The 24,930-nt window shown below is 37.7% G+C and overlaps 2 protein-coding genes across 6 annotated transcripts in view; one reads left to right on the forward strand and one right to left on the reverse strand.

The window, feature by feature from the left end:
• Nucleotides 1-5,015, forward strand: part of SMURF2 (SMAD specific E3 ubiquitin protein ligase 2) — a 67,574-nt gene extending 62,559 nt beyond the window's left edge. Inside the window, exons 18-19 of the mRNA XM_075770827.1 lie at nt 717-792; nt 1,097-5,015. Of these exons, the coding sequence (XP_075626942.1) occupies nt 717-792; nt 1,097-1,196 (176 nt within the window). The 3' untranslated portion in view covers nt 1,197-5,015. The remainder of the gene's footprint in view (nt 1-716; nt 793-1,096) is intronic.
• A 552-nt stretch (nt 5,016-5,567) lies between these two features.
• Nucleotides 5,568-24,887, reverse strand: CEP95 (centrosomal protein 95). 5 transcript variants are annotated; one of them, XM_075770822.1, is made up of 22 exons: nt 24,826-24,887; nt 22,906-23,034; nt 21,809-21,916; nt 20,790-20,903; nt 19,414-19,522; nt 18,907-19,016; nt 18,007-18,132; nt 16,952-17,166; nt 16,425-16,494; nt 15,721-15,767; nt 14,397-14,515; nt 14,019-14,148; nt 13,723-13,837; nt 12,787-12,965; nt 12,432-12,524; nt 11,389-11,539; nt 10,051-10,211; nt 9,451-9,525; nt 8,800-8,952; nt 7,568-7,714; nt 7,404-7,475; nt 5,568-7,331 (listed from the first exon to the last, which is right to left on the reverse strand). In XM_075770822.1, exons 1-22 carry the CDS (start codon nt 24,845-24,847, stop codon nt 7,155-7,157), a joined length of 2,622 nt encoding a protein of 873 aa, XP_075626937.1. In that variant the 5' UTR covers nt 24,848-24,887; the 3' UTR covers nt 5,568-7,154. The 5 variants fall into 5 exon arrangements, with proteins under 5 accessions (XP_075626937.1, XP_075626940.1, XP_075626939.1 ...); XM_075770825.1 differs by having other exon boundaries at nt 6,956-7,331; nt 14,019-14,151; nt 16,455-16,494; XM_075770824.1 differs by having other exon boundaries at nt 6,956-7,331; nt 12,447-12,524; nt 14,019-14,151.
• Nucleotides 24,888-24,930: the final 43 nt, after the last annotated feature.

Genomic DNA, 24,930 nt, shown 5'->3' on the forward strand with positions numbered 1-24,930 from the left:
AACACAGCTCACCACACAAGCAGCTCACGTTCTGACTTAACAGCAGAGTCCCCAGGAGAAAGACTGACCCTGTGGATTATGTTCTTTAATGTCCGTCTGCCCAGACAAGAATTCCAGTTCTGCGAAGCTTGGAGTGTTTGTAACCTCTTCTATCCTTTGGGAGATCTAAAGTCTAAAAGTCTGCTGTGCTGCCGTCTTTTTGCTTTAGCACAGAGATTAAGGGGATCTTTGTATAGTCAGATTAATTTAAACAAAATTTTCAGAAGTTGATATTGTGATTCCTCTATCTAATTTGAATGGAATTGGCCACTACTCAAGACCCGTTATAAAGTGGGGACACAAAGGGCTGTGTAAGTTTGGTTTTTTTTTTTCTCTGTAGGAAGAGTGAGAGAAGTTAAATTAAAACCTGTTAGAATTGTAGAGTGCACTGTGTAAAACAGGTATTTTATTCTTCCTTATCAGTGCTTTGTTCTTGGTTATCTTTCAATGGTTTAAATAATTGCGTGGTTATCGTGTGTGGGTGGAGGGGAGGAATCTGTCTGATAAGCACTGTGAGTTTGTTTGAAGTTTTTTCCTGCCTGTTTATGATTTCACCTCTCTTTGTGCATAGCTGCTTGGTTTTTTGTGGGTTTAGTTACTTTTCTTTGTTGCAGTGCAATAAACAAGTTTCATATAGTGCGATGCAGTAGTAGTAGAGATCTTTTCTGGATTTTCAGGTGCTGCAGGCCCACGACTATTTACAATACACCAGATTGATGCCAGCACTAATAATTTGCCGAAAGCTCATACCTGGTAAGAATTTTTCAGGCCTCTATTGTGATATATAGGTTAAGACCAACTTGATGTCTCTATATTTTGAGCTGTATTGTCTCTTTTTTTTTTCTTCCCCTCCTTTTCTGATGTAACAAATGCTATCTGTTACAGAGCAGTAGAGGTATGAAAACTAGAGATTGCTTTTATTTATATGAAGTTCCATTCACCTTGTTAAGTATTGCTTTGTCATTGTTTCAAGTACGTTAAACGAACCGCAACAAAATTTTGCTAGGTGATGCTTGAACTTCCAGATAACTGAAACTTTTCTGCCTTCTATCCACAGCTTTAACCGAATAGACATTCCTCCTTACGAAAGCTATGACAAGCTATACGAGAAGCTGCTAACTGCCATTGAAGAAACATGTGGGTTTGCTGTGGAATGACCCTTCACAGGCTTACCTGAGACTCTATTTATACTCCTGTCAGCCAGAAAGCCCTTCCCTCAGCCAAGACTCAAGAAATGCTTGAAATACAGGAAACTTTCCCTTTTCTACACTAGGACACTGGGAGGGAAAGGATAACTTTGGAATTTTTTTTTTTTAATTATTTTTATTTCAAGAAAATAGGTTCTGTGGTTCCTACCATAGAATCATTCAGCTGCTATTAAAAAACTAATATCTTGAACATACAGAATGCTGACTTTTCCTACATTTCAACAGTTAAGCAGTATTCTATACTTAAAGACTACTACTATTTTTGTAAAAGGTAATCTATTATATTTGCCTACCTGATTTCTATTCTCAGATACCAAGACACAACTTCAGCAGTCGGTACAAGTCACATTTCAGCCTGTTTTAAATGTATGATACTGAACAGCATCTATACTTGCTATTTTTGGAAAAAATATTTTGGATTATTCTAACTTTGCATAAAATTGGCTGAAAGAATCGTTAATCTTTTTAATTAAAGCCACTTACATGTTAACTGCATTTTCTTATAGTAAAACATTATATTCTGCAATATAAATTCAACTTAAATGTTACCACAGGGGGCTTTTTTTTATATTTTCGAAGCATGAATTACAAATACGATGTTTTGGGGTCCTATTTATATCACTGGTCAGATTCCTTAAGCAAAATTTCTAGTGTGAGTGACACATACTGTCTTTGGTACAGTACTTGTGTTAACATGTAGAATAGACCTTTTTTAATGAACAGTAGACATTTTGATTTTTTTAAAACAACATTTTTCTAACAAGTCTGTCAAGAGTATTTTTTGTTGCTTTTGACTTTAAATTTAAACACTGCATTTTTCAACTTTTTAACCATGCTGATGAGGTGATATTTGACAGCAGAAGCCTGTCAGCAGTTTGTTTCAGAACCCATCCTGTCCAGTCAACCAAAGTTTGTTTGAATGCAGCCAAATCATATTATATATTTGTTGATGCTAAAGATTTATCAGGTAAAACATGTTGTAATCTTTGTCTAGCTGCTCACGACATGTGGGCTTAAGTTACAACTAAGGAAAAATGGTGTATTAACTGAAATATGTGTAATGTGCTTTGAAAATGAGGTTTTAAAAGCACATAATTTATTGATTGTAGGGATGGAAGTAAGTATATATATGAATTATAACATGGGTTGATCTCTTCAAAGGGGAATAAAATGCACTACCAGTAGAGGGAACTGAACTTTTTGAAGTTAGTTTGGGAATTCTCAGTTAAGATCTGTATGATCTGCTCGTGGTGTGTAGATAAATCAGTCTGCTTAAGAGATGGTGGCATTCTCCTCTCAGTGGTGAGAATATTTGGAATAAGTAGCGTTTTTTTTCCAATCAGTGTTGTGTTTCTTTAACTTAGGTTACAATTAGTCATCAAATCTGCACTATTTTTACACTGCCAATGAGAAGAAAGTCAAGGGTATTGAAAATGCTAAAGGAATGGGATGTAAACAGCTGTTCCATTTTTGCAGCGTAAGTCACACAGAACTAGCTAATTTTCTGTCTGTTCTATGGAGCTTGAACTTAATTTTGTTCTGCCAAATCTGACTGCCACAGTGAGTAAACTACTACTGGATGTTGTGTATTAGAATAGCAGGCAATGGACTACTTTTGTAGAATTGTGGTAAGAATCTGGTGAGCCAAATCCACATGTTCATTTGATTATTTTTTTTTTTGTACAGCTGTTGCTGGAAGGTTTGTTCTAAGAGACTTGCTTCCCATTCTGGGCTGGCTGCAGAGATGAGGCTACTTAGGGATGTAAACATAAAGCCAAGAAACTTGCTTTGACAGCCAGGTTTGAAATATATCAGACCCTTTTTTTGCTTCATTTCAAGGGACTATTGCACTCATGTAAAATGGCTGGTACCTTTGCATCTACAGTTGGGATCCCTATTTCACGGCTTTCAGGTAATACTCTTACCAGAGAAACTACCACTATAACTGTCCAGGTTGCCTGGGAGAGCAAAGTAGGTTGTTGCCCCGTGTGTTTCTTGCTCAGTACTGCTGCCTGTGGTTGGGACCACTGCTTTAGACACTCCCAAAGACCTCTTCTCACCCCTCCAAGTTTTGAGGTATGATGTGAATTGCAATTTGCAGAGATTTTACAGAGACAGGTTCTTCTGACCACTGTTCACAGGACAGGGACTCCAGTGTTCTATGACTCACATATATATATTTTTTTTAACCTTTTTTTTTACCCCCTGCTCTTGCTCAGGCTTATGGCTGCAGCCTCCCTGATCATGAAACATGAAAAATGTAAAATCCTGTTTGATCCAGCTTTCAAAAGTCAGGACTTCGTTAGGCAATTCCAAGGGGAAGGGATGCTGCTGTTCCCGTTGCACCAGGCAGCTCACCTCAGCACTATTCAAAGACTGTCTCTGTAGCGTCTCCTGACCATGTCATCTGTACCCACCTCCCAGGAACCTTCTCCCTGTCAGCCCACTTAGGCTGGTAAATCTTTGAATGTGTAGTTATGGCCACCCTTATGTCATCAAAGCGTTTTTGAGGAGGGAGGAGATGAGCTCTGCAGAATATAGACTCTAGATCAGCTGATAAATACCATTCATTTTCACAGCAGCCTTAGCAGTACATCTGTTTGTTCTACCAAACAGTTTGGTATGGCATAGAGAATTTTTTTAACTGCCACAGATAAATATTGTAAATTTTTAATATATTATAGGCAAAACTAGACAAATCTGCATTTGACTTTCCATAGCTGACAGATGAGGATGAATATACCAAGTATTCTGAGTGCCTTTCTACCTTCGTAATGACTGAGAGCTTTAACTAAAGCACCTCATCACCTAGTCAGATGTTTATCTGAAAATGTTAAAGGGTTGATTCCTTTGCAAAATTTAGTTTTAAGATCATGTCAGCTACTTTCCCCTCAAAAAGGTGCTAAGCCTAATATTGCATTTTAACCTTGGACTTTCACCCCATGATTAATGTGAATATTTATTTCAATGTGTCCCTCTTACTGGGTTTTACTTTATCCAGTCTTTAGTTGTTTTAGAGAGATGTCACATCATGGTTTTATGCTGTTGCTTTTCATTATGAATGTTTAATTATGAACAGTGACTTTTGTAGATTACAAATATACAGTACACAGTTGAGTTTCAGAGGATTTAATTTCTCGGTGTAAAGAGTTTTGTAATGGTGCTTTGTACAGTATGTATTCTAATTTTTTTGCACATAGTTTCAGTTTCCCTAAACTGATTTATTTGTACCAAATTTTTGTGTTGTACTAAAGTCCAGAGCACACAAGCCGTTTTTAAATTCTTGTTCTACAACACTACATCTGTATTGAACTTCTGGTGCGTTTAAACTGGCTGCATTGATGGAAGTAAAAGCTTTGCTTCTATATCATAAGTATGCATCATACAGCTTAATGTAGCATGCTCCAATTGCTTCAGATTTTAAACAGCACCACATAGTTAACAGGTGCCATTTGTTGTACTTTACACTATGTAGTAGGTTTCTGGCTCTACCACATCCTCAGAGCTTTGTTTGTAGTTGTAATTAGTTTATACAAGTGTAATTACTCCTCCACAAACTGACAGTTCTTAGTTTATCATTTCCATTGTATTTATTACAGAGTGTTTTAGCATTGATATCATTGTATTTTCACCCAGCTGTTACATGAGCTTTAACAAAAAAAAAATCTGTATAAAATGGTTTTTAAGTACTTAATGTATGTACCCATGCAGAAGTTGAGCAATAAATTGTATGCTGTTTGCACTGTCACAGCATCAATGGTTTTAAAAGTTTTAAGTTTTTCTTAAATATTTAAAATGTAACAATATAACTTTTTAAGTAACTTAACTTTGTTTCAGGAGAAAAGACTTAAAACTTGATGTCTTTCTACATGCTGTTACCTACAATAAGGATGGTGCTAAATGTTCTAGTCAAACAAAAAAGGTCTTACTTTTGGCTTTCATGCAATGGTGTACATGTGTCTTGGCAAGGACTTTCTCTCTGCATTGGTGAACGGATGTCTCCTTTCAAAATTCAGGAAAGCTAAACCATCTTCCTTAAGGGAAGAAAAAGGGTAAATAAATTTGGTAAATACTTGTTAAATTTGATCAACTTAGCTGGTAAATATTTTCCCTTAGATAAAGACTTCATATCAGCCTGGCTTAGAGCAACTCCCTGGAAATAGTTGTTAAGAAAGTCAGGGTGTGGGTTTCTGGTTTTGTGGAGGTTCTTTGTTGTGTGTGGTTTGGGTTTTGTGAAGTGAGGTGTATCATACTGTAACTGCCAGCTGGTTTGGGGTTTTTTCTTTAATCTGTAAAGGAAGCATCTCTGCTGCTGGGAGCTTTTTTTTTTTTTTTTTCTGCTTAGCTCTCTTTTCTTCCCAATGCATGACTCTTAATTCACTGAGTGCATTTTCAGTAACAGACACCATCTTGGAGCAAGCTTTAAATATTGTATACACTATACAATTAATTCTAGTATATTCATATCACTTCTCACACATGCAACTTTAAGCAAGAACTCTTCTACTAGAGCCTGCTTAAAATTACACTTTAGTTCATCCTCATTACCAAGATAAACTATTTAAAAAATTGTAGTTTTGTCAAGCACAGGAGAATGTCAGTAATGTGCTTCTACTAATTGTCAGCTTGGGTTTATGTCATTTGTTCTCAGTTTAAGTATTCATCCCTGTGTTTGCATCTCATAGGGCCCATAATGCATGGCTGCTGAAACTTGAATTTTCTACTACACAATGTATTGTTTATAGCACATGATGAGTCTATAAGGATAGGTGTGGTATCTATTGTCAGCTCCTATTCTGCCTAGCAGCAGACCTTACAACCTGTAGTATGGTAAAAGCTGAATGTTGGATTTTTTTAATGACTACTTACTCTTGCTTCACACTGACAGAACTAGAACTAATCTGCTTCTCCCTAAAAAAAAAAAAACTAGCCAGGGTACTAAATACAAGTACCCTTGCACAACTTTTGCCCAAATAATCTGCTTCTAGGAACAAACATGGCTGTTATTGCTTGTCCATTTGTACATAGCATTACTCTTGACTCCCTTTTGAACTAGATCAATTCAAACAAAACTTTGCTTGTTTACATGTGGGCTGATGTAGTTTTGAAACTCCTGTGTGAAATCCAACAATTGAAATACCTACAGAAACCACTACAGAGCACACACCTATTAGTATACCCTTGTTGAAAATAATTAGGAATGCTGGCCACAGCTCCTTCCCAGGTTTCAATTCTTGCAGAAGCTTATATTTTACTGCTTTAGAAGAATTTCCATGGTTTTCTATTTCAAACTACTTTTCCAATACATTTGAGGCATAGGAAGTAGTACTTTATATGCTTTGCCATTAACAAGCCAGTAACACCAAAATTGCAAACATAGTATGGTGTAGAATAGGTAGCCCTCCCTTGCTTAATATATTAAAATTACTGATTTTTGTCAGGTTTATTGCAGGTGGCCTCTAACTTGTCCTTCCAAAGGAAACTTGAACAACTGATGTTCTTTTAAAGAGCTACTTGTTCTTTGTGAGCTTTCCAATCCAGTAATTTCTGGCTAACAGTGCTAGTGTGGATCCAGCAACATCAGAACCAGCGCAGGCCTAGAGGAGGGTTAGCGTTCCCCCGTTCCATGAAGGTAACTTCCCTCAAGCACACTGACATCCCACTTCCTTTGTGTGGAGCTCAACATTATCTCAGCCTCACTAAGAAGGTAGAAAGTAGTTTAAAAACTTTATTGGTGAACATAAAAGTGCTGTAGAGATCCCAGATACCAGCAGCTACACCTCTGACCTGTCAAAATGATGGACCTGATAGACAAAAACAGCAACACATCATCTTCCTCTTACAGCAGCTCTCAAAGATTCTCATCATCTTAGCCAGAGAGAACTGCAGTGATATTTACCATAAGTCTTACAAGAAATGGCTTTTGCTATATTGAAAGGAAGCCATCTGAAGTCTAGATTTCAGTCTGTCTGCTTCTAATTCTTGAAAAAAGGTGTCATCATCACTTTGCATTATTGCTGCTTGCAGTTGCTGTATTTCCTTTTCCATCCTTGATCTCAATTCTCTTTTTGTTTTCTGTAGCATCTAAAGAAAATACAGACATTAGCCACAGCACATAAAAAGAAAAGACATTTACACAAAACTAAAAATACCTACTTGTGCTTGTGCTTTTTCTCTGGTTTGGATTACTTGGCGTTCTTGAGATAAAACTTCTGCTAGCATGGAAAACTAAACAGAACACATGTTTGAGTTGAACCAATTAAAGAAAAGACTTCTAGTGTGAAAAATACTAACTGACTTTGATGCAGATTAAGCTTTACCTGATCTTTGTAATAGTTCTCCATAGACTCCAACTCATTTTGATGCTCTCTCCTTTGCTCAGCACGCTTCTCTTGAGCATATGCTCTCAGGTCCTTCAGTCTTTGCTTCTGAATTTCTAAGCCTTCTTCAAATAAGTTTTTAAATATCTGCCAGCAATTAAAAAAAGCAAACCTAAAAAACTTTTTCCAGAAACTCTTAAGTATACATTTACATTTTTCAGCTGCTTTATCTCCTGATGGAACAGTGATCACATGAAGATAGGTCATTGCTCATTGAAAAGTACACAGTTATGTATCTAGTCATGGTGGTACAGATAGAGCTGAGCTGTATTTGTATTACTCCTTTAGCTGAAATTGATAGATAAAATTAATTTTTCATGTCAGTTTAGCCATATTACTAAGAAAGGGGCTAGAACAGCAAATGTATATTACATTTTTAAAATCACTTCAGACAACCCTACAATGCAAGCCAGAGTCTTTGACTGTGTGCTGTGATTTACAGCCCACCCTGCATTCTGCTGTCTAACTTAGGACCTTCATCCAGATTTCCAATAGCAGGAAATCCAGCCTGTACTCAGGCTTTCCATTTATACAAAAAAACACTTACCAGCTACAGTGCTGTGCAGCTTGAAGCAAACAGTTCTCAAATCGCTACTAGTGGATTATGCACTAAACTACTAGTCTCTTATTTTAGAAGGTGCAAGAGCAGATACACAATTCTCAAAGCATAACTCTACTTGCTTTCCTTAGCTCTGATGTCCAGCCCTAATTAGTGATCATATCTGTCAAAAAGTCCACTTTGTTTAACAAACATAACTGAATAACAAAGCTGTCTTCTTGATCAGTTTCCTTAACTGAAGATTTAGATTGTTTTCTTTGGATAGTAACTATAGGAACAACTTCTTAATCCTACTGTTTCTGAAAACTCATTTCCCCAATTTCTCATGTTACCAGTCTTGTTTTTCCATGCTGATACTTCACCCTTTCTGTCCTTCTCTTAACCCCATAAAGCAGCCTTCCTTGTTTTACAATGGTTTGCCATAAACTGTATCAGTGTTTCTAAAGATGGAACCTTTTCATCTATGGCCTTAACTGAGCAACCATTTAAACCTAGCTCCTATGCTCTGTTCACTTAACTTGTTGTCTGCTCATACCAGTATTTGAACTAACAGACTATGGGGTCCAAACAAAAAAGAACTCCATGCTTGCAGAGCAAGATATCTTGTACTTACCTTTTCTTCCCGTGTCCTAGCCCGCATCATCTTGGCACGCAACTGAACCCGGTAATCTTCATAATATTTCCTGGCTCGAGCAATTTGCCGGCGTTTCTCGCTCACTCTATTCTGAGCCCATTTCTGTCGGTAGATACGTTGCTTAAATTCTTGCTAAATGGAAAACAGTAGCTGTAAGACCACCAGGCTTCCAATAGATATTGCTGCAGGCAAAGCTTTGTTAATCATTGCTAAATAAATAGGGACCTTTACTAAGGACCTTCTCCCTACCCCAATTTTACACTGCATTTACAGTTTACAGCTTTAATCACCACTGATTTAGCAAAGTGGTGCCATCAAAAGCACTATATAATTAAGGAGTTAGCATTGCCGTGGCAGCTGGTGCTCTTACCAGCAACCCCAGGAGCCTGAAATTTCTCCTCCTTGCACATTCTTAGAATTTGTTTGCACTTTTAAAGCAACAATTCAGTATAATAATATTCCAGTCCCATGACCTCACTAGCCACACAGCAAACAGATTACACGGCATGTGAGACCACAGCTACTAAAGATGCATATAACTGTTGTAAGATAAAAAAACCCCACTTTCATGGACCAGTGAATATGCATTCTAGCCCAGCTCAATGTGAATTTTTCCTTCAAGGAACATACCAGTCTCTTGTTATGGTCTTGATCTTTTTTAATAATTGCAACAAGAAGCTCATGCTTCTTCAGGGCTTGTTGAACCTGGAGGTTTAAAAAAAAAAAAAAGCTAGTTATGCCCATCATCCTACAGGACAGGCAGATGTGTATAAGAGTTTTAAACATTGCCCCTCTGCTATGTTTTGGTTTTTACATTGACAGTTACTGTGCATAAGTTAAATCAACTTCTGGATCTCACAACTAACTTTTAAAGTAAAAGTCTATTCAGAACTAGCACTCGAAACTACAACATGCTTTTAAAAAAGCAATAGCAATCCTGAGCAGTACTAGATCAACTAGTATCAAAAAATGAACATTATATTCAAGTGGCTGATTAAAAAGTTGAACCCATGTGTCTAGATATGTACATCCCTATTTAAGTAATCAAGCTCTGATATGCATCCTTTCATATTGTGCTTCTGCTGTGCATGTACCCTATTTACGCTGCATACCAGAGTCAGAATGATCTTATTGCAATTTTATTACGCAATACAAACTGATGACTGCTAACTATTCTGTCAGAGGTACTATTCCTGCTGATACTTAGAAAGTAAGAATAAGAATGCTCACTTCATTTTGGAGTTTTGATCTAGTTCTGCCAGAAGCTGCCTTAAGTTGTTCAGTATGTGCAAGCTGCTGCTGCCACATTTTATTCATAGTATGGTGGGAAATATGCAGGTGGGGGAACTCTTCCAGTAGCTGAAATAGGAGGTCATCATCTCTTACTTTCACTACAAGGTAAAGGCAGATGTAAGCAATAAATTCCTGGAGACTACATTTAGCAGTAAATTCTTCCAGACAGTGTCAGCCTAGGTTATAAAATACTTTAGATTGAACACTATATACAACTACCATGCTGCTATTATGATGTCAAGCTAAACCCAGCAGGACATAACATCAGTCTGTTGGTACAGCAGCAGAGAAAGTAATCCCAAGTTTTTTGGGGCATGTTTTTGTTTGCTTTTTTCTGCTGAAAAATTACTTTTATAGCTCAGGTGTTATTAACCTCCCACCACCACATCCCATTAAGACACATATCCCCTTATTTCTTCAAATGGTTCTGACCATCACTAATCTGCAATTTCTTTATCTCTCTCTCTCTCACTGGCTGCAGCAACTTAAAATAATGTTAATACAGCAGTAGTAGTGACAGATCCAGGTCAAGTATACAGGTGGAAGATAAACTGGTTTGCAACCAGCTCATTCGCATTACATCTTTGATCTTTCTGGCAGGAAAAGATGATGGGGAGATGAAACAAATGGGTATTAACCAAGTATATGTCCTTTAAACAGTGAGGGGGGAAAAAAAAAAAGGCAGTGTACCTGAGCAACACTCAGATATGTAGGGGAATTATGCCACGATCTTTGTGCATGCTTATGTATATGTGTTTACCAAAACTGAACCTGTGATTTGCATGTTGGCTGTTCCTGGAGCATCGCTTGCTCAGCAAAACCAGTGGCTGCATTAACACCACCATGGCAGGGTCTTGCAAGGAAGATGATAGCGTTCAACAGCTTCTGCTCTATTACCTGTGCATGGCTCAGCACCAGCCCACTCAAGCTAAAGGCCCAATTTTCAATCTGATACATGCTCAGGAAAAAAAAAAAAAAAAATCTGAGCTCAGACTAAAGTGGAACAAGCATAGGAGTAGCAGTAATGGAAACAAGCCTTGAAAATAATCCAAGGGATTTTAAGGAGGTAGCAAATGGGTCACAATTTTGATTGTAGTTTACATTTACTTAAAGCATTATCTTCCCTAACAAAAATCCAGACATATAGAGGTCATAAAAAGGGGAAAATGCTACAGCTGACTGGTATATGTTGGACTGATGCCTTTATTCTTGGAGTTCAACACATGCTTTCAAAAGATGCCAGTTTTCCACCAAGTATAGTTTTGCAGTTCTTACTTGGAGCTGCTTTCTTTGGCTTCACAGTCCCTCGTTTTGGAATCCACTGGCTGTATTTGGGATTCCGAGGTGTGGTTTTTCTAGAATAAACTTTCACTGGCTGAGGCATTTTTGGAGGTTCTTTAAAGATGTTTTCTTTGTATTCTTGTTCCTTAGGAGCAGATGTAAAACAGATGGAGAACAGGTATGAGACGGGAAAGACTGATAGATCACATAGTTTAGATATCAGAACTTAAATGTCTTTGAAACTTCAGAATGAGAATTTGGACATATTGACTTGGATTCTCCAGGAGGTCAGAATTTACCAAATGCAGGTCAGGGTTCAAATAAAGGTTAAATCTCACTATTGCATAACCTCAGCTCTTTTGTAGTACTTAGCACTACTGCAGCAGCCTACAGAATGCTTCTGCAAAGGTGGTGAAAAGGGCCAGTGCAGCCTATGTTGGTATGACTGACAGAGCTTTTCAGCTTAGGTGCTTTGCTGTTCCAGTAGCATGTAAGAAAATAGCAAAAAACCCTTTGCCATATTCATAACATTAGAGAATCATCCTTGCACAAACCCAACTTTTAGAGTAGTTAAAAGAGACTATGACAATATTAAGCAGATTGCCTACAGTGTACAGGTGCTCCAAACTTATTAACCTAGCTGTTGGGGGGTGTGTGTGTGTGAAGTACCACCCATCTGGGGAGAAGCTTGGGCCAGTCTATGGAAGCTACCTACCTGCTCAGTTTAATTCTTTAAATCTGAGTGTCTTGAAGTTACTACTTCATGTGGAAAACATGGTGGTTGTAACCCATAAGAATAGGTATTATTCTTAATACACAGAAGTGCTGAAACTTGTAAAACTACTTGTCCCTATCTCAGGAAAAGCTGTCCTTCTGTTTATTACTTCAGTAATATACAGCACTGTAACTATGACACTGGAAGTCAAGAAGTTTTTGTACCCAAAAGACATATCCAGCATCCAGACAGATCATCTAGACAAATTTAAAACAAAAACCATAACACAACCAACAATCACCATAGTGCATCACATACATACCATTTCCTTGATGACTTCTCTAAGCTTGGAAAGTCTAAGCCTCTCCCTAGCTTCATAACTTCTTAGTTCATCTTCGTAAGCTTTAGCGACCACCTAGAAAATAGAAATAAGCGGACTTTTCAGAGGAAATCAGTCTGTGTGACCACCTCATTAACTTGTTCAATGTATAGCTTCTTTCACTTTAAACTCTTTTTTGCAAAATGTAGGGCTTAAGTCCCTTTCTCAGCAGCCTGCAGATACAACAGTAGAAAATTACTGCAGTAGGCCAGATGCCCCTCAAGTAAGAGCATTCAGTTTCAGTGCTCTTAGTGTAACTGTTGGTAAGAATGACCAATAGGTCTAACCTAGAAATTACCTTTGCTTTTTTTGTTCTTTCATCCCTTTCTTTTTGCAACTGGCTGTGTATTTTCCTTATTTGGTTTGTTCCATTACTGCAAAGGTTATCTTCCAACTCAGAAATGAGCTGACGCTGAGATGAGGGTGAAGATGGAGAAAGGGATCGTGGTCTGCTTGGGTACCTCAGATGTGGTGTGTCTGTAAGGAAAGGCAATTCATTGAGTATCTAACTTGAAACAAAAACACCCCTCCAGACAAGCATAAGGAAAAAAAGCCCTCCAAAATCCATGCAGGATACAAGCCAAAAAGTTTAGCACAAATTAGGTCATAAAAAGCTAAAGCCTTTGCCCTTAGAATTATCCCTGTATAATAGCAAAGATGCCAGGAGATATTCAAGATGGGAAAGGAAAAAGCAGCAAAGGTAAATCAAAGTGAGAGACTCTCTATGCCAGGGTCACAAACAGCTCCATCTTGCAATACAATGTTGGGTATGTGGATTAGATCAAGCTATAGGATAGTTTTATAGCCTGGTGTACATACAGGGTGTTATTTCATCACATTGCCACCAACACACACAATGTTTTGTAAGATACTTAGATGTACATACTGTGTTCAGCACAGAAAGATCTGCAGTGAAGTGTACTGTGAATAGGCCCGCGTTTTAGAATCACAGTCCTACCAATGAGCTTGTATTCCATCCCTTCCCCCACATTCTGTATGGTTTTTACTGTTTGCCTTTTAGTAAAGTTTTACCATAGCTATTTAAGTGTTAAATGGGAACTTAATCGTAATTGTTACTGTTGTTCAAGTTTGGATCTAAGACAAAAATATAAGTGAACTAATAATACAAAACTTTCACTGAACTACTCATAGTTAGTTACTATCAGCTTTACATGAGAAGGATTTTTTTGTGTTCCTTTCCATCCTAATACTGAAGTGACATAAGAATTGTTACCTCGTTCAGCTTTCCTTCGGCGATAATCCATGATGCTGTCACTGTGCTGAGACAGGTTGCCTTCGTCTGTCAACTCTTCTTCTCTGGTATGCCCACCCAAAGCTCTCTGTAACATCTGTTGGATAGATTTTTGGGGGGGTCAGGTTCAATAGTTCATTCAAAATTTAGAACTGTCTAAAGTCAGGTGTTAGTTGCAGATTTCCTTTTCATCAATATTAAATTTATATTCTGGTTCTCTCCACTTTTGTTACTAAGGCTAGCTTGCTCAGATACAATAAAGAATAGATTTCACTTACTAAATCTAGTTCATTTAACCTGCAAGAGAGTTTTGCTGACACTTCATGAAGCTCTTGCTCAGATAGCTTTTCCTTTGTTGTTCTGTGGGAAAGAGACTCTTCAAGTGACTCTGTGGAAGAATTTTCATATCTGCTAAAACAGAAAATAGACAGATTTCATTTCTATTTTAAAACCTTGAAGATAAGCAGCACCTCGTACAATTCCAGTTCACTTTTTTTGCACAAGCACATTTTTATAGGATTAAGTAAAAGCCAAATGTATAAATGCCTATATTTTAGAAAATGCATGTGTGTCAGGATAAACAGGAAATCTGTCTGTTAAAATTAACCTTTCACTGTTATGCAGCCAAGGAGGAAGAGACTCAATACCAAAAATACCTTTTCTTTCTGGGCAGATATCTAGATTCAGCTCGTGGAGTTTGTGTTACTTGTTCAGTACGTAGTGGGAGTTTTTGATGTAAAGAAGCAGCAGATGAAGTCCTACACACCCGGGGAACCTAGGAAAATGAGTGAGAGTAAACTAAAATTTTAAGATCTTCACAGTGAGGCTCAGAAATACCATAGATCATGTGAGTAGAGAGATCCTACAACAGCTTTTATAGGAGAACTGTCTCAAACCCTATGATTTTACATATATATATATATAAAAATAAAAGTAGTTATATGTCCAGGTCCCTGACTGAAGATAGTATGCTTTAGAGAATTAGATGTTTAAAGAAACAGACTAGCACAAATATAGAAGACCAGTTCAAGACTCATCTACAGCTAAACTGCTGAACCAGAAGAACAAGTTCTAGGGTGTTTTTTTTTCTATTCTAAAACCTCATTAACCTGGGACTAGCGCCAAGTAATGCGAGTAAGATGCACCTCACTGACTATAGACTACGCTGCAATTCACAGCAAACTAAAAGAAAACACTGATGTCCTTATGCCATTCAGTTACACTGGTTTAGTACTGCCTGGTAACTACCCTGTTTAAACTGGAGTAGTTTGAGGTTGGCATGCATATACTTGCAAATACACCAATGGAAAATGAGTTTTAAACGGGCAATGTAGAGGTAAAAGCTGTTGAAACTATTGGAACAAATGAAGTCTGTGAGTACCTCTTGTGGTTGTAGAAGGCAAAAAAAGCGTTTTCCAGAGCAAGGAACTTCCTATACAGACATGTTTACAAGCACAGAATGGCATCTGCTGATCAATTTGTGGGGTTTGCATTACTCAGTTTTTGAAAAGCAAAGGACAATGCAAGGCAATAAGATTAAAGAATATAGCCACGCAATTCAGTGATCTTTGGGAAGGGAGCAAAATCTGAATTTTATTGGAGTCTGAACAACCCCAGAAAACCAAAACTCTTACTAATTTAGAATACTGATATACTTCAGAGAAAGGACATGACTGTACTCTTGTGTTTTGTACATCTTTGATTAAAACCAAGATAACTAGTAACTAGCTGGTTTTGATAAATTAGAACTCTATAGGTACTGGCACTTCTTGGAGCAAACACCTCCAGAAAGAACTGACGTGACTTATAAACTGTACATAGCCATAGTCTAACAACATTGCATTGCTGACTGTATATTGAAGCAAGTCAAAAGCAGGTTTGAAAAAAGCCCAGAAGTGCCACAAGGTATCAGGAGAATTAAGCATAAATCCAAAAATATTGACTGAACTTCCACAAACAAGGTAAAGATGCAACATCTACCTTTGCCACATCATCCTCAGCATCATTTGGTACCACCTTGTCTCCCACTGCAGAAGCAGATGACAGATAAGTGTTAGTTGATGGTACAGACTATACTGTGCCTGCTAATGTGGGGAACAAATGAAAAAATAGGTGATCCATAGCCTTTACATACAAATTATTCAAAGGGAACAGAATGACAAAGCAACTGTGGTTACACAGTTGTGACATTCATTTTGGTAATCTCTCAAATTTTGAATGTTCAGTGCTATGAGAATGCTATGGAAACTAGAAAGGTAAGCAGTGTTTCCCTGGCAACAGAGAAAATAAGCACTGAAAACTAGCTTCTAAGCCTTTTCTACAATAGCAGTTAATGGCTTTTTCCTAGAGTTGAAACTGGCTTGTTTGGTCCATGTTTCTCTGCTCAGAATAAGCTCAGCCATGGGAGTTATCTGCTAGAAGAGACTTCTATAGCACAGGCACATCTTAACTGGATTAACTAAGAAAGGAGTTGAACTAGGGACACAGATTATTTTCCTCCAGCAGAGTGAACAGCTTAAAAGTAACCTATTTTTGTTTCTCTATAAAACAGAGATAGAAATATGAACTTGTGGCTGAATTTAAAACTATTAGTTTCAAAACCATGTTTCTTGTAGTGCCAACAAAAATAAATGCAGCATTTGACACTCAAGAGTTACTCTATAGGAAGCAAAATTTTCTCTCACCAGGGATTTTCCTTGATAGAGGAAGCTTACCAGAAACTTCTTCAGATTTTTGTATAAGTGACTTTTCAAGCTGAAATAAAAAGCAACATGTTTTCTATAAATTCACAGGGGAGTGTTGACAGGAAGGTGCTATGCTAGGTTTGTCTGCATATGGAAATCAATGCTGATTTTATAGATAAATAAAAATATCCTATAATTATTTTGTTTACTATATTGTAAACTGTTACTATATTGTAAACTGTTACTATATTGTAAACTGTGCAGTTACACTGATTATGGAGATGCACATATATATATGTGTATAAAACACACTCCCCCTCAAATTAACAACTTTTCTGGACACAGTGAAGAATGAATCCACAATCTAAAATTCTTTGAACTGAAGATAAAATCTGACACATTCAGAAATGTTCTTCAGAGACCAACTACTCCCATTCAGCAAGTATACTAGAAGTTTTTAAAATGAAAGCAGTATTGATTACTAAAAATAAATAAATAAATAGATAGATAGATAGGTTTTCACTTACAGTAGGAATTGTCAGTCTTTGACTGTTAGCCAAAGTTGCTGACTGGCTGTCTGAGCTCTGATAATCTCTCCATCCAGGACAATGAGGTCTGGCTTCCAAAGGCTGAAATGGTGGTAGCAAAGGAATAGCTTGCTGTATAGGCTCCCCAAGCCTTATAGCACTAGCACTCAAACTTTCTTTTTGAGGTTCAGTAGTATGAACAGACTCCATTGATCCTTAAGAGACAAATATGAAGAACTTGAAGTTTAAGTGTTATCTGTGGAAGCAGAATGTTAGTTTTGTATATTCTCCATACATATTAGATGGAAGTATCTAAATACCTAATGTTAGCTACCATCTTTGTTGGATTGCACAGAACAGTACTGCACCATTTTTATGCCTTACCATGTTACTTTTCTGTTTACAGAGATACCTACTGCAGCCCCTCCCTGTCTCACTACTTTTCTAAGAGCACCAAGTTTTTCATGACTATATATATGAGTATACTGCTCTCATACTACAGTGTATGGGTATAGCTATGTGCATACACAGTAAATAGCTTTTGATTTGCTGTGTTTTTCCCTGCACACTCATTTTAGATACATGCTGGGGAATGCCTGCTCATGTGCAGGAATTCTAAGCAATGACAGAGCCGTAGTCAGCAGAGGCCAGGGACAACTGGAGATGACTGCCACCTGTCAGAATGATTCACCCAACGCACGGTCTATCTGTAACTGTCCTTGAGAACAGCATGAAAGCCCCCTTGAGAATGTGATTTTGGATGCCAGGATTTTCCACAAGGACTTTTTACTTTTAGTATTTTGCTTATTGAACCACAAAAGGAAAAAAACCTCGCTGAAGCTGAATCCTAGCTAAGCAGAAATACCCCAGATAATGGAGTATGGATGTTCCATCATCTGGAACACTAAACCATAAAAATTCTGAAAAGTATTTATTTCAAAATATAGCTAAAGTGTTTCCATCCATGACTAAGGTTCTCCTCTACACTTACCTTAGCACCCTACACCCCTTAGTCAAAATCAGGTAGATTAGATATCAGAAGAATGATTACTCACCATCTTCCTTCTCCTTTACAATGGCCCTTTCAGCTTCAGAGAACTGTCTAGGTAATGTTGCAATAGCCTCAGAGTTTTTAGATTCTTTGTCCTTTTCTGCTGGTAACAATTCAGGCAACTGGAATTCTAGAAGTTGTGTTTGAAAAAGATTAAATTAAGAACTATAAAGCATCTTGCTATGAACTGTTTAGATGGACAAATTTCATGTTTGGTATGTTAATAACTTGGTATTAGCAATCCATACTATGATCAAAATAGCTCTGTTAAATTCCTACTTTTAATTCTATGCAGTAAAAATGTCATAATTCATCATTTTCTTCATGCCTTTACTTAGAGAGCTTAATCACCAATAAGAATAGGAATATTCTTATAGGAAAACAGGAAACAGAAATGGACACCATTTAAGTAGTCTGCACATTATCTGTTCCAGAGCCACCCATAATGTTTTTAAGTGGCACACAGTCCTAACAAGTCTTCTTTAAGAATGAACTTATTAGTCATTTTACGGTCTTAAATAATACATTTTATGCTGCAAGAAATGAAATAAATTAAAGACTTCAGAAATCTCTTAGTATTGAACAAAATAAAAATGTCTTTGTAGGGAGAACTGAACTAGAAGTCAAACAACAAACTTTTACCCAAATAATGTAGCTCAGGAGTCATGAAAAACAGCGTCTGGAATACTCAAGAAATCTATGTTTTAAGTTCAACAAGATCAACTACAGGTACGTTTGCTTATTGTGGGTTGGGTTTTTTTGTGGGTGTGGGGTTTTTTGTAAAACAAGAATTTAAAACAAAGTATTTGTCTGAAAAAAAAACCCCTTTTTAAAACGAAACAACAAAAAAAGCCTAGCAATGTTACTACAGAGTAGTCTTAAAAATTTTTTCACCCAAACTCACCTTCCTCTCTTTTGGTAAATGAATGAGCAGTATCTCCAAGTCTAATTAATTCACTGGTAGATTCTGATCCATCTACATCACAAGATGGAACAAAAAATTCTGACTGGGACCTAAGAGGAACATAAAGCCATAAAATACTTACTCTAAAAATCTCTGCCCCTTCAGTCCACAAGATGGAGCTGCAGAAGAGTGGCAACTCCACTTCAGGCAGCTGGCTATTAACAGTGTAGGACATAAGAGACCAGCTTCTACAGAACAAACCAATGTATAATTCACAAAGATAAACTGAATGCAGTTTAACTAAATTACAGTAATTTAAAACTGAGACAAAGTTTTCAACTTGTTTCATTCCACATGTAAACTTAAGGGAAACCTCACATTCAATTCGACATAAGTAATCAGCATGTTTCCTACTTGCATACCATTAAAAACCTACTAGTTTCTCTACAGATACACAAAAAGATAGTCAATCACTAGGTCAATGCAAGTATTCAGAATTGTTCTTACCCTTCAACTGATGAGAATATTGAAGGTTGCGTAAGTTGACCAGCATTGCTTTCCAGCTGCTCTTGAGATGCAATTTGAATTTCATTATTGGATAGCACATTGGCCTCATCTGTTAATAATGAAGAGGCTATTATTTTCAGAAAATTACTTCTACCTATTAACTACCAGGTATTACTGCCAATATCATCAAAACAGTTTAAGTGTAATAAAACATTTTAATGATGATATCTAAAATGATGACATATAATGCCACCCCTTGGGGAGGAGGGGTAACTTTTATTGTAAGTTTTGAAAAGCAATACAACTATCATACGCTCTATTGTTTCACTTATAAACAACCCCTTTCTTCTTCCTCAAAAGAATTAAATCCTGTACTTATAACTAGAAAAGGGAGCCACTAACACCTATTGGGTAGCAGAAGCACTGGCAGTCTGAGAGAAGGGAAAAGCAGAAGTATAGGCAATGAAAAGTGCTGCTGCCCTCTTTCTGCCTTTCACAGTGAAACAGGACAGGAGATTGTCTCGGCCACCAAGTGCTCTCCCCTTTACTCACAGGATGCAACAGCCAGTGATGACAGTTCTTATCAGCTTTAAGAGAGGAAGATCAGTACTCAGTCTGCAGTAAGGATGATGCCTCTGAAGGGCTGTGAAGCTTCTCTTCCCCTGTTTAGCATTTTCCTCAAAATAGCCCCTGCTATGGATCTGCTCCCAAGACCCACTTCACAGCAAAGCTGAACATCCCCATTTGTCTCCTAGTAAGGAAAGGGGATGTTTGCTCATCATTCCAATTAAAGTCAACATTTCCCTCCCTGAATCCTAACCATAAATCATTTTACTTACAAGTTGAAAAGTAACATACTGACAGAGGATAAATTGTCTGGAGTAGGTTTCTGCCACAACAATGAAGCAGAAAAATTATGTTCTTCAATTCTTGCCTTTTAACAAGTTTGGGGGAAAATAAATTATCTATTTTGTCATTGTTTATAAAGAATGTAAATGCTCAGTTTGGCCACTGAAATTTCTTTCCCCAATGGTCAGTTTCAGTCTTTGTCTTGTTCTGCATTGTCAAGGTTATCAATAAGGCAAAAAACCCAAATAAATCTTTGCTACCTTGCAAACACCTTGGGTATCCTAAAACAAGGTTTCACAAAGCTTCCATCTTCCAATGGGTATTATTGCCTATAGCTGCCAGTGAGAACAGCAAAGAAACAGTTTTTACCTATTACAGGAGCTGTATTCCACCCATGAACACCAAGACCTATGGTCATGAAGCCCTCAGCAAGCTAACTTGATAGCAGACAAACAGAAAAAGCAAGCTGTCCATAATATAGTACTAGCAGAACGTAATACCTTAAACTAGGACATCTGCCTACTCACCTCCATTCTGAGAAGATGAGTCACTGACTTCTTCTGTAAGATACTCTAACAAACCATCAAATATTTCGAGGAGGTTTCTGATAGATTCCCTTTCTCCTTTCACAATGTTCTCACCTTAAGAGAAGGTACTGCCACATATTAGTAATTAGTACTTCACAGAAGAAAAATTTTCCAAAGCAGGAGTCTTCTTGAGAAGAGTTCTTGGAAATTTCTGTGAAGGTGTCAGCTCAGAAGACAAGTGGTCACTCATTTATGGCTATATACGTAAGCTATCTTAAAAGTTTCCTAAAGTTGCATATTTTCAGTTCTAATAAGTGAAAGTTCATTGATGCTATACCTGCTTCCACCAAAAAAAAAAATCAGGAATGTTTTCAGGGATAGTTGGTGTTTAATATTTTCTTATACACGCTAGCTACAGCATGAACCAAGTCTATGGACTGGCAGGCAGGATTACAAATGCCAGCCATACCGTATAGGTACCAAATTAGAAAGAGATACTTCATATCAGGCAAGCAGTTTTCATTCCTTGCAGGCTATATTATGCAAGACTATACATATGAATATGCAATGAAAGCTATTATCGGTGTTCAAAGGACAGACACAACATGGTTCATGTCTTTACTCACCAACTTTTTTCAAATTCAGTAACAAGTTTGAAATTCAAGGGTCATGTTTTAAAACCGTCTCTAAGCTTTAACTTTATACAGAAAAATACTGAGCCAGTAACAGATTTCAGGTAACGCTTTAGCAGACAAATGAAGTATGATTGATTGATTAACTTTAACATTTCTTAACAAGTCTATGTCATACAAGACAGCTCTTACTCTCTGCTTGCTGTTTAAATTTATAACCTGATGTCCAAGGCAAGGGTTCAGTGTTTTGATGACATTCACTACAGGAAAAGGACCTTTCATGTAAGTATCAGAGTATGCTTTATAACATATGGTTCTTATCAAATGTTCAAATTAAACCACACAGATATTCAGCTGGTGTTTGTCTACATTAAAATAAGTACTTACCAGTGATGTGTGATAAGCTGACCTGCAAATAGTCCAATGCCAAGGAATCTATTACTGCTTGTACATTATGTGCATCATCTTCTTGGCTTCTAGGAGTAGCTATGAAATCTATTTAAAGTAAATAATAGATTTTAGAGTATCTAAATGGATAGCTTATTGCAGATATTTTGACTAAACTACTTTAACTTTCACTTACAAGTTAATATTTTTTCTAATACCTTGTGTACTTGGTGAAAAGCCCAAATATCATATGGTCATACAAAAACTTTTCTACATACTGAGTACAAACTTAGAACACTGCCTGGAACATGTGATAATTTTATCAGCTGAAGTATTAAATTAAAGAATAGAGACTAAAGTATTGCTCCTCCTTCACTCCCAGCACACACATCTAGTTCAGATTGTCAAACGGAATTGTAGTTTGTGTTAAGGTCTCTTCTCCCCTGTCAGAGACTAGTTGGACTGCAATGTACTCTACTTAATTAGGAGCAACATTATTTTTCGTTCTGGGCTTATATTTAACAGGAGTTCTACCTCCAACAGCTGCCAGTTACCTCAGTGCTATTAAAATCTTCTGCAAGTAGGAGTCTTGACACTTCCCAAACACAATGGTTTACCATAAAGCAAACAAATACATAATTGTATAGCCCTTGCTTAATTGTTGTCACTGAAGTCAAATGGAGTTGGGTTAAACCAGAGTTAAATCACAGCTTAGCTCTTAGCAGACCATAAGTATTAAGCATTTTATGAGAACAGGCTTCAGTATTAACATTTCTTTAAGAGAAATGAGCCAATTCACACCCTTCAAAAGTATTGTGCCTATGTATGGCTTTCAAGGCATAATTTACAACAGAAAAAGTTTTGCTGTAGCTATACTAGTGAACTCCCCTCAGAGCTGCCATTCATACCAGTCAAAAAAACCAAAAACAGGCCAATATTACTTAAATCTTCTTAAAGAATGACAATCTTATGTGTTTCTCTTTGGAAAGACACAAATACTTTAAAAATACTACATCTGTAGTAAGTTTTGCAAACTTGAATTTGTACATACAGAGATTAAAAAAAAGAAAAGCAGGTTTAGAAGTTATTGTTCCCACCTGGTACTTTTTCTCCTAAGATTGACTCATAAAGATGAACAAACACATCAGCATCACATTCTGAGAGATGCTTTATGTGCTGGTTTATGTGACAGCGCCTGAAAAGATCATTGGCAACATCAACCCAATCTATTAAGAAGTAAAATATATTAATGTTAGAACTGAAAGACACAGAAATAAAGACATAGTTACAGTGAAAGATGGAACCCGTTCGAGTGTCTTTGACTCCACCATAGGTGGTCGATCCCAGTCATGCTACCCCAGTCATCCAAAATATTGAACATGTATGCTTTCTGCTCCATGCCCCGTTTCCTTCAGATAGAATAATTTAGGTTGGAAAAGACCTTTAAGACCATGGAATCCAACCGCAAACTTAACGCTGCCAAGTCCCACTAATCCACATCCCTAAGCGCCACATCTACACGTTCTTTAAATACCTGCAGGGATGATGACCCAACCACTTCCCCAGGCGGCCTGTTCCAATACTTGATAACCTATTTGGTGAAGATTGTTTTCTTAATATCTAAGCCTCTCCTGGCACAACTTGAGGCTGTTTCCTCTCATCCTATCACTTGTTACTTGGGAAAAGAGACTGACACCCACCTCACTACAACTTCCTTTCAGGTGTAAACATGGACAGAGTGAGAAATGATACATGCTAGTGTCTTGTTCAAGTACAGAGTCATAGCACAACTGGAGTTGAAACATGAAGGATACTAAAGGACCACAGGCTGGGCAGATTACTTTTTTTTTTCTTCAGCATAGTAAAAAACAAGTTTTGGTCTGACTGCATAGCCAGGAATTCTAAACCTTGAAGGACTAGACAAAATAAACTTTGATATATCTTTTATCAAGAATCAGAAACAATATATATCTTTTTTGAAAAACACAAGCTTCTCTCTTACAACCCGTTTCCTCTAATGCTCTTAGGCAATGACAACGCTGCAAATGTAAGCATTCTTCATGAAAGCTAAATTCAAGGACTATTTATTAGTTTGCTGTTTAGGGATTACAAGAACATGGAGCTGGTCCCACCAACTTCAGGCTATGTTGAACACAAGGTGTGTGCATCAACAACCTGATTTTCCCAAAACTTTGAGTCCTGAATTCCAAGTGCTTTTAAGTACAAGTATCCTCTGCAGTCTTTCTTGTCATTCAATTCAAATATAAACTTGGAAGCACAAAAGTCTTCATGTCTGTTAGCCTGCAATCTCTTAAGGTTGGATTCTTCCCCTACATGTTGCTTTTGCAAACAAAACAATATTTTAACAAGTATTATTGAGAACTTTAAGTTACTAGAAAAGGAATATCATCTTTGGAAGAAAAAAAAAAGTATCGTTACTACAACAGAAACTAATTTGCACAGCATTAACTCTTTTGTACACAGGGAGCATTACTTTTCCATCACTCCACTCTTCACTCAGTTCCAGAAATCACTTTACCATAACATTTTAATAATTTCACGTGCGTGAAAGGTTGAAGTAGCACTTCCAACATTTCAGGCTGATATGTCTTAGAAAACTTCAATTATTGTTTGTTCATCACCAGCTTTATCAAGTTAAAAGCGTCACCGGGGGGAACACAAGAGAGGGGGAGGTTAACATAAAGAGCTTTAAAAGCCACAAGAAAGAGCGTTAAAGAAAAGCACGTCTGAATAAAATGGACGGTGCTAGCGATGCGAGTAGCAGACGGGTGACAAGGCAGAGAGGAGAGAAAAGGCAGCTCTCCACCTTGCTTCCCCCACCCTCGCAGGGCACAAAGGCTGGGGGCTCCTCCGGGACTCGCACCCGCCTCACCACAAGGCCCCGCAGAGCGGCGGGACCTTGCCACAATTTGGCCCCAGCGGCAGGACGGGGCAAGAGAGGTGCGCCCACAGCTCGGAGACGAGCGACTTCCAGAGGAGCCCCCGGCCGCCCCTACCTCTCTCCTCAGCGCTGCCCATGGCGCGGCGCCTCACGCACTAACGGACGGTGGGGGTAGCCCCGCCCCGGGTGATTTAAAGAGCCTCGCTCGGCGTCCTCGGCG

The sequence above is a fragment of the Balearica regulorum genome, chromosome 18 (assembly GCF_011004875.1).
Source record: "Balearica regulorum gibbericeps isolate bBalReg1 chromosome 18, bBalReg1.pri, whole genome shotgun sequence".
NCBI classification, from domain to species: domain Eukaryota; kingdom Metazoa; phylum Chordata; class Aves; order Gruiformes; family Gruidae; genus Balearica; species Balearica regulorum.

What these genes read in the sequence shown, in the direction of transcription:
- CEP95 (XM_075770821.1), bottom strand. Translation starts at nt 24,847, where the DNA reads ATGGGCAGCGCTGAGGAGAGAG. An exon ending in CAGCTTATCACACATCACTG is followed by an intron (nt 20,904 to 21,808) that starts GTAAGTACTTAT and finishes CCTTCTCTTAAG; the next exon opens with GTGAGAACATTGTGAAAGGA. An exon ending in AAGACCATAACAAGAGACTG is followed by an intron (nt 8,953 to 9,450) that starts GTATGTTCCTTG and finishes TTTTCCATTTAG; the next exon opens with CAAGAATTTAAGCAACGTAT.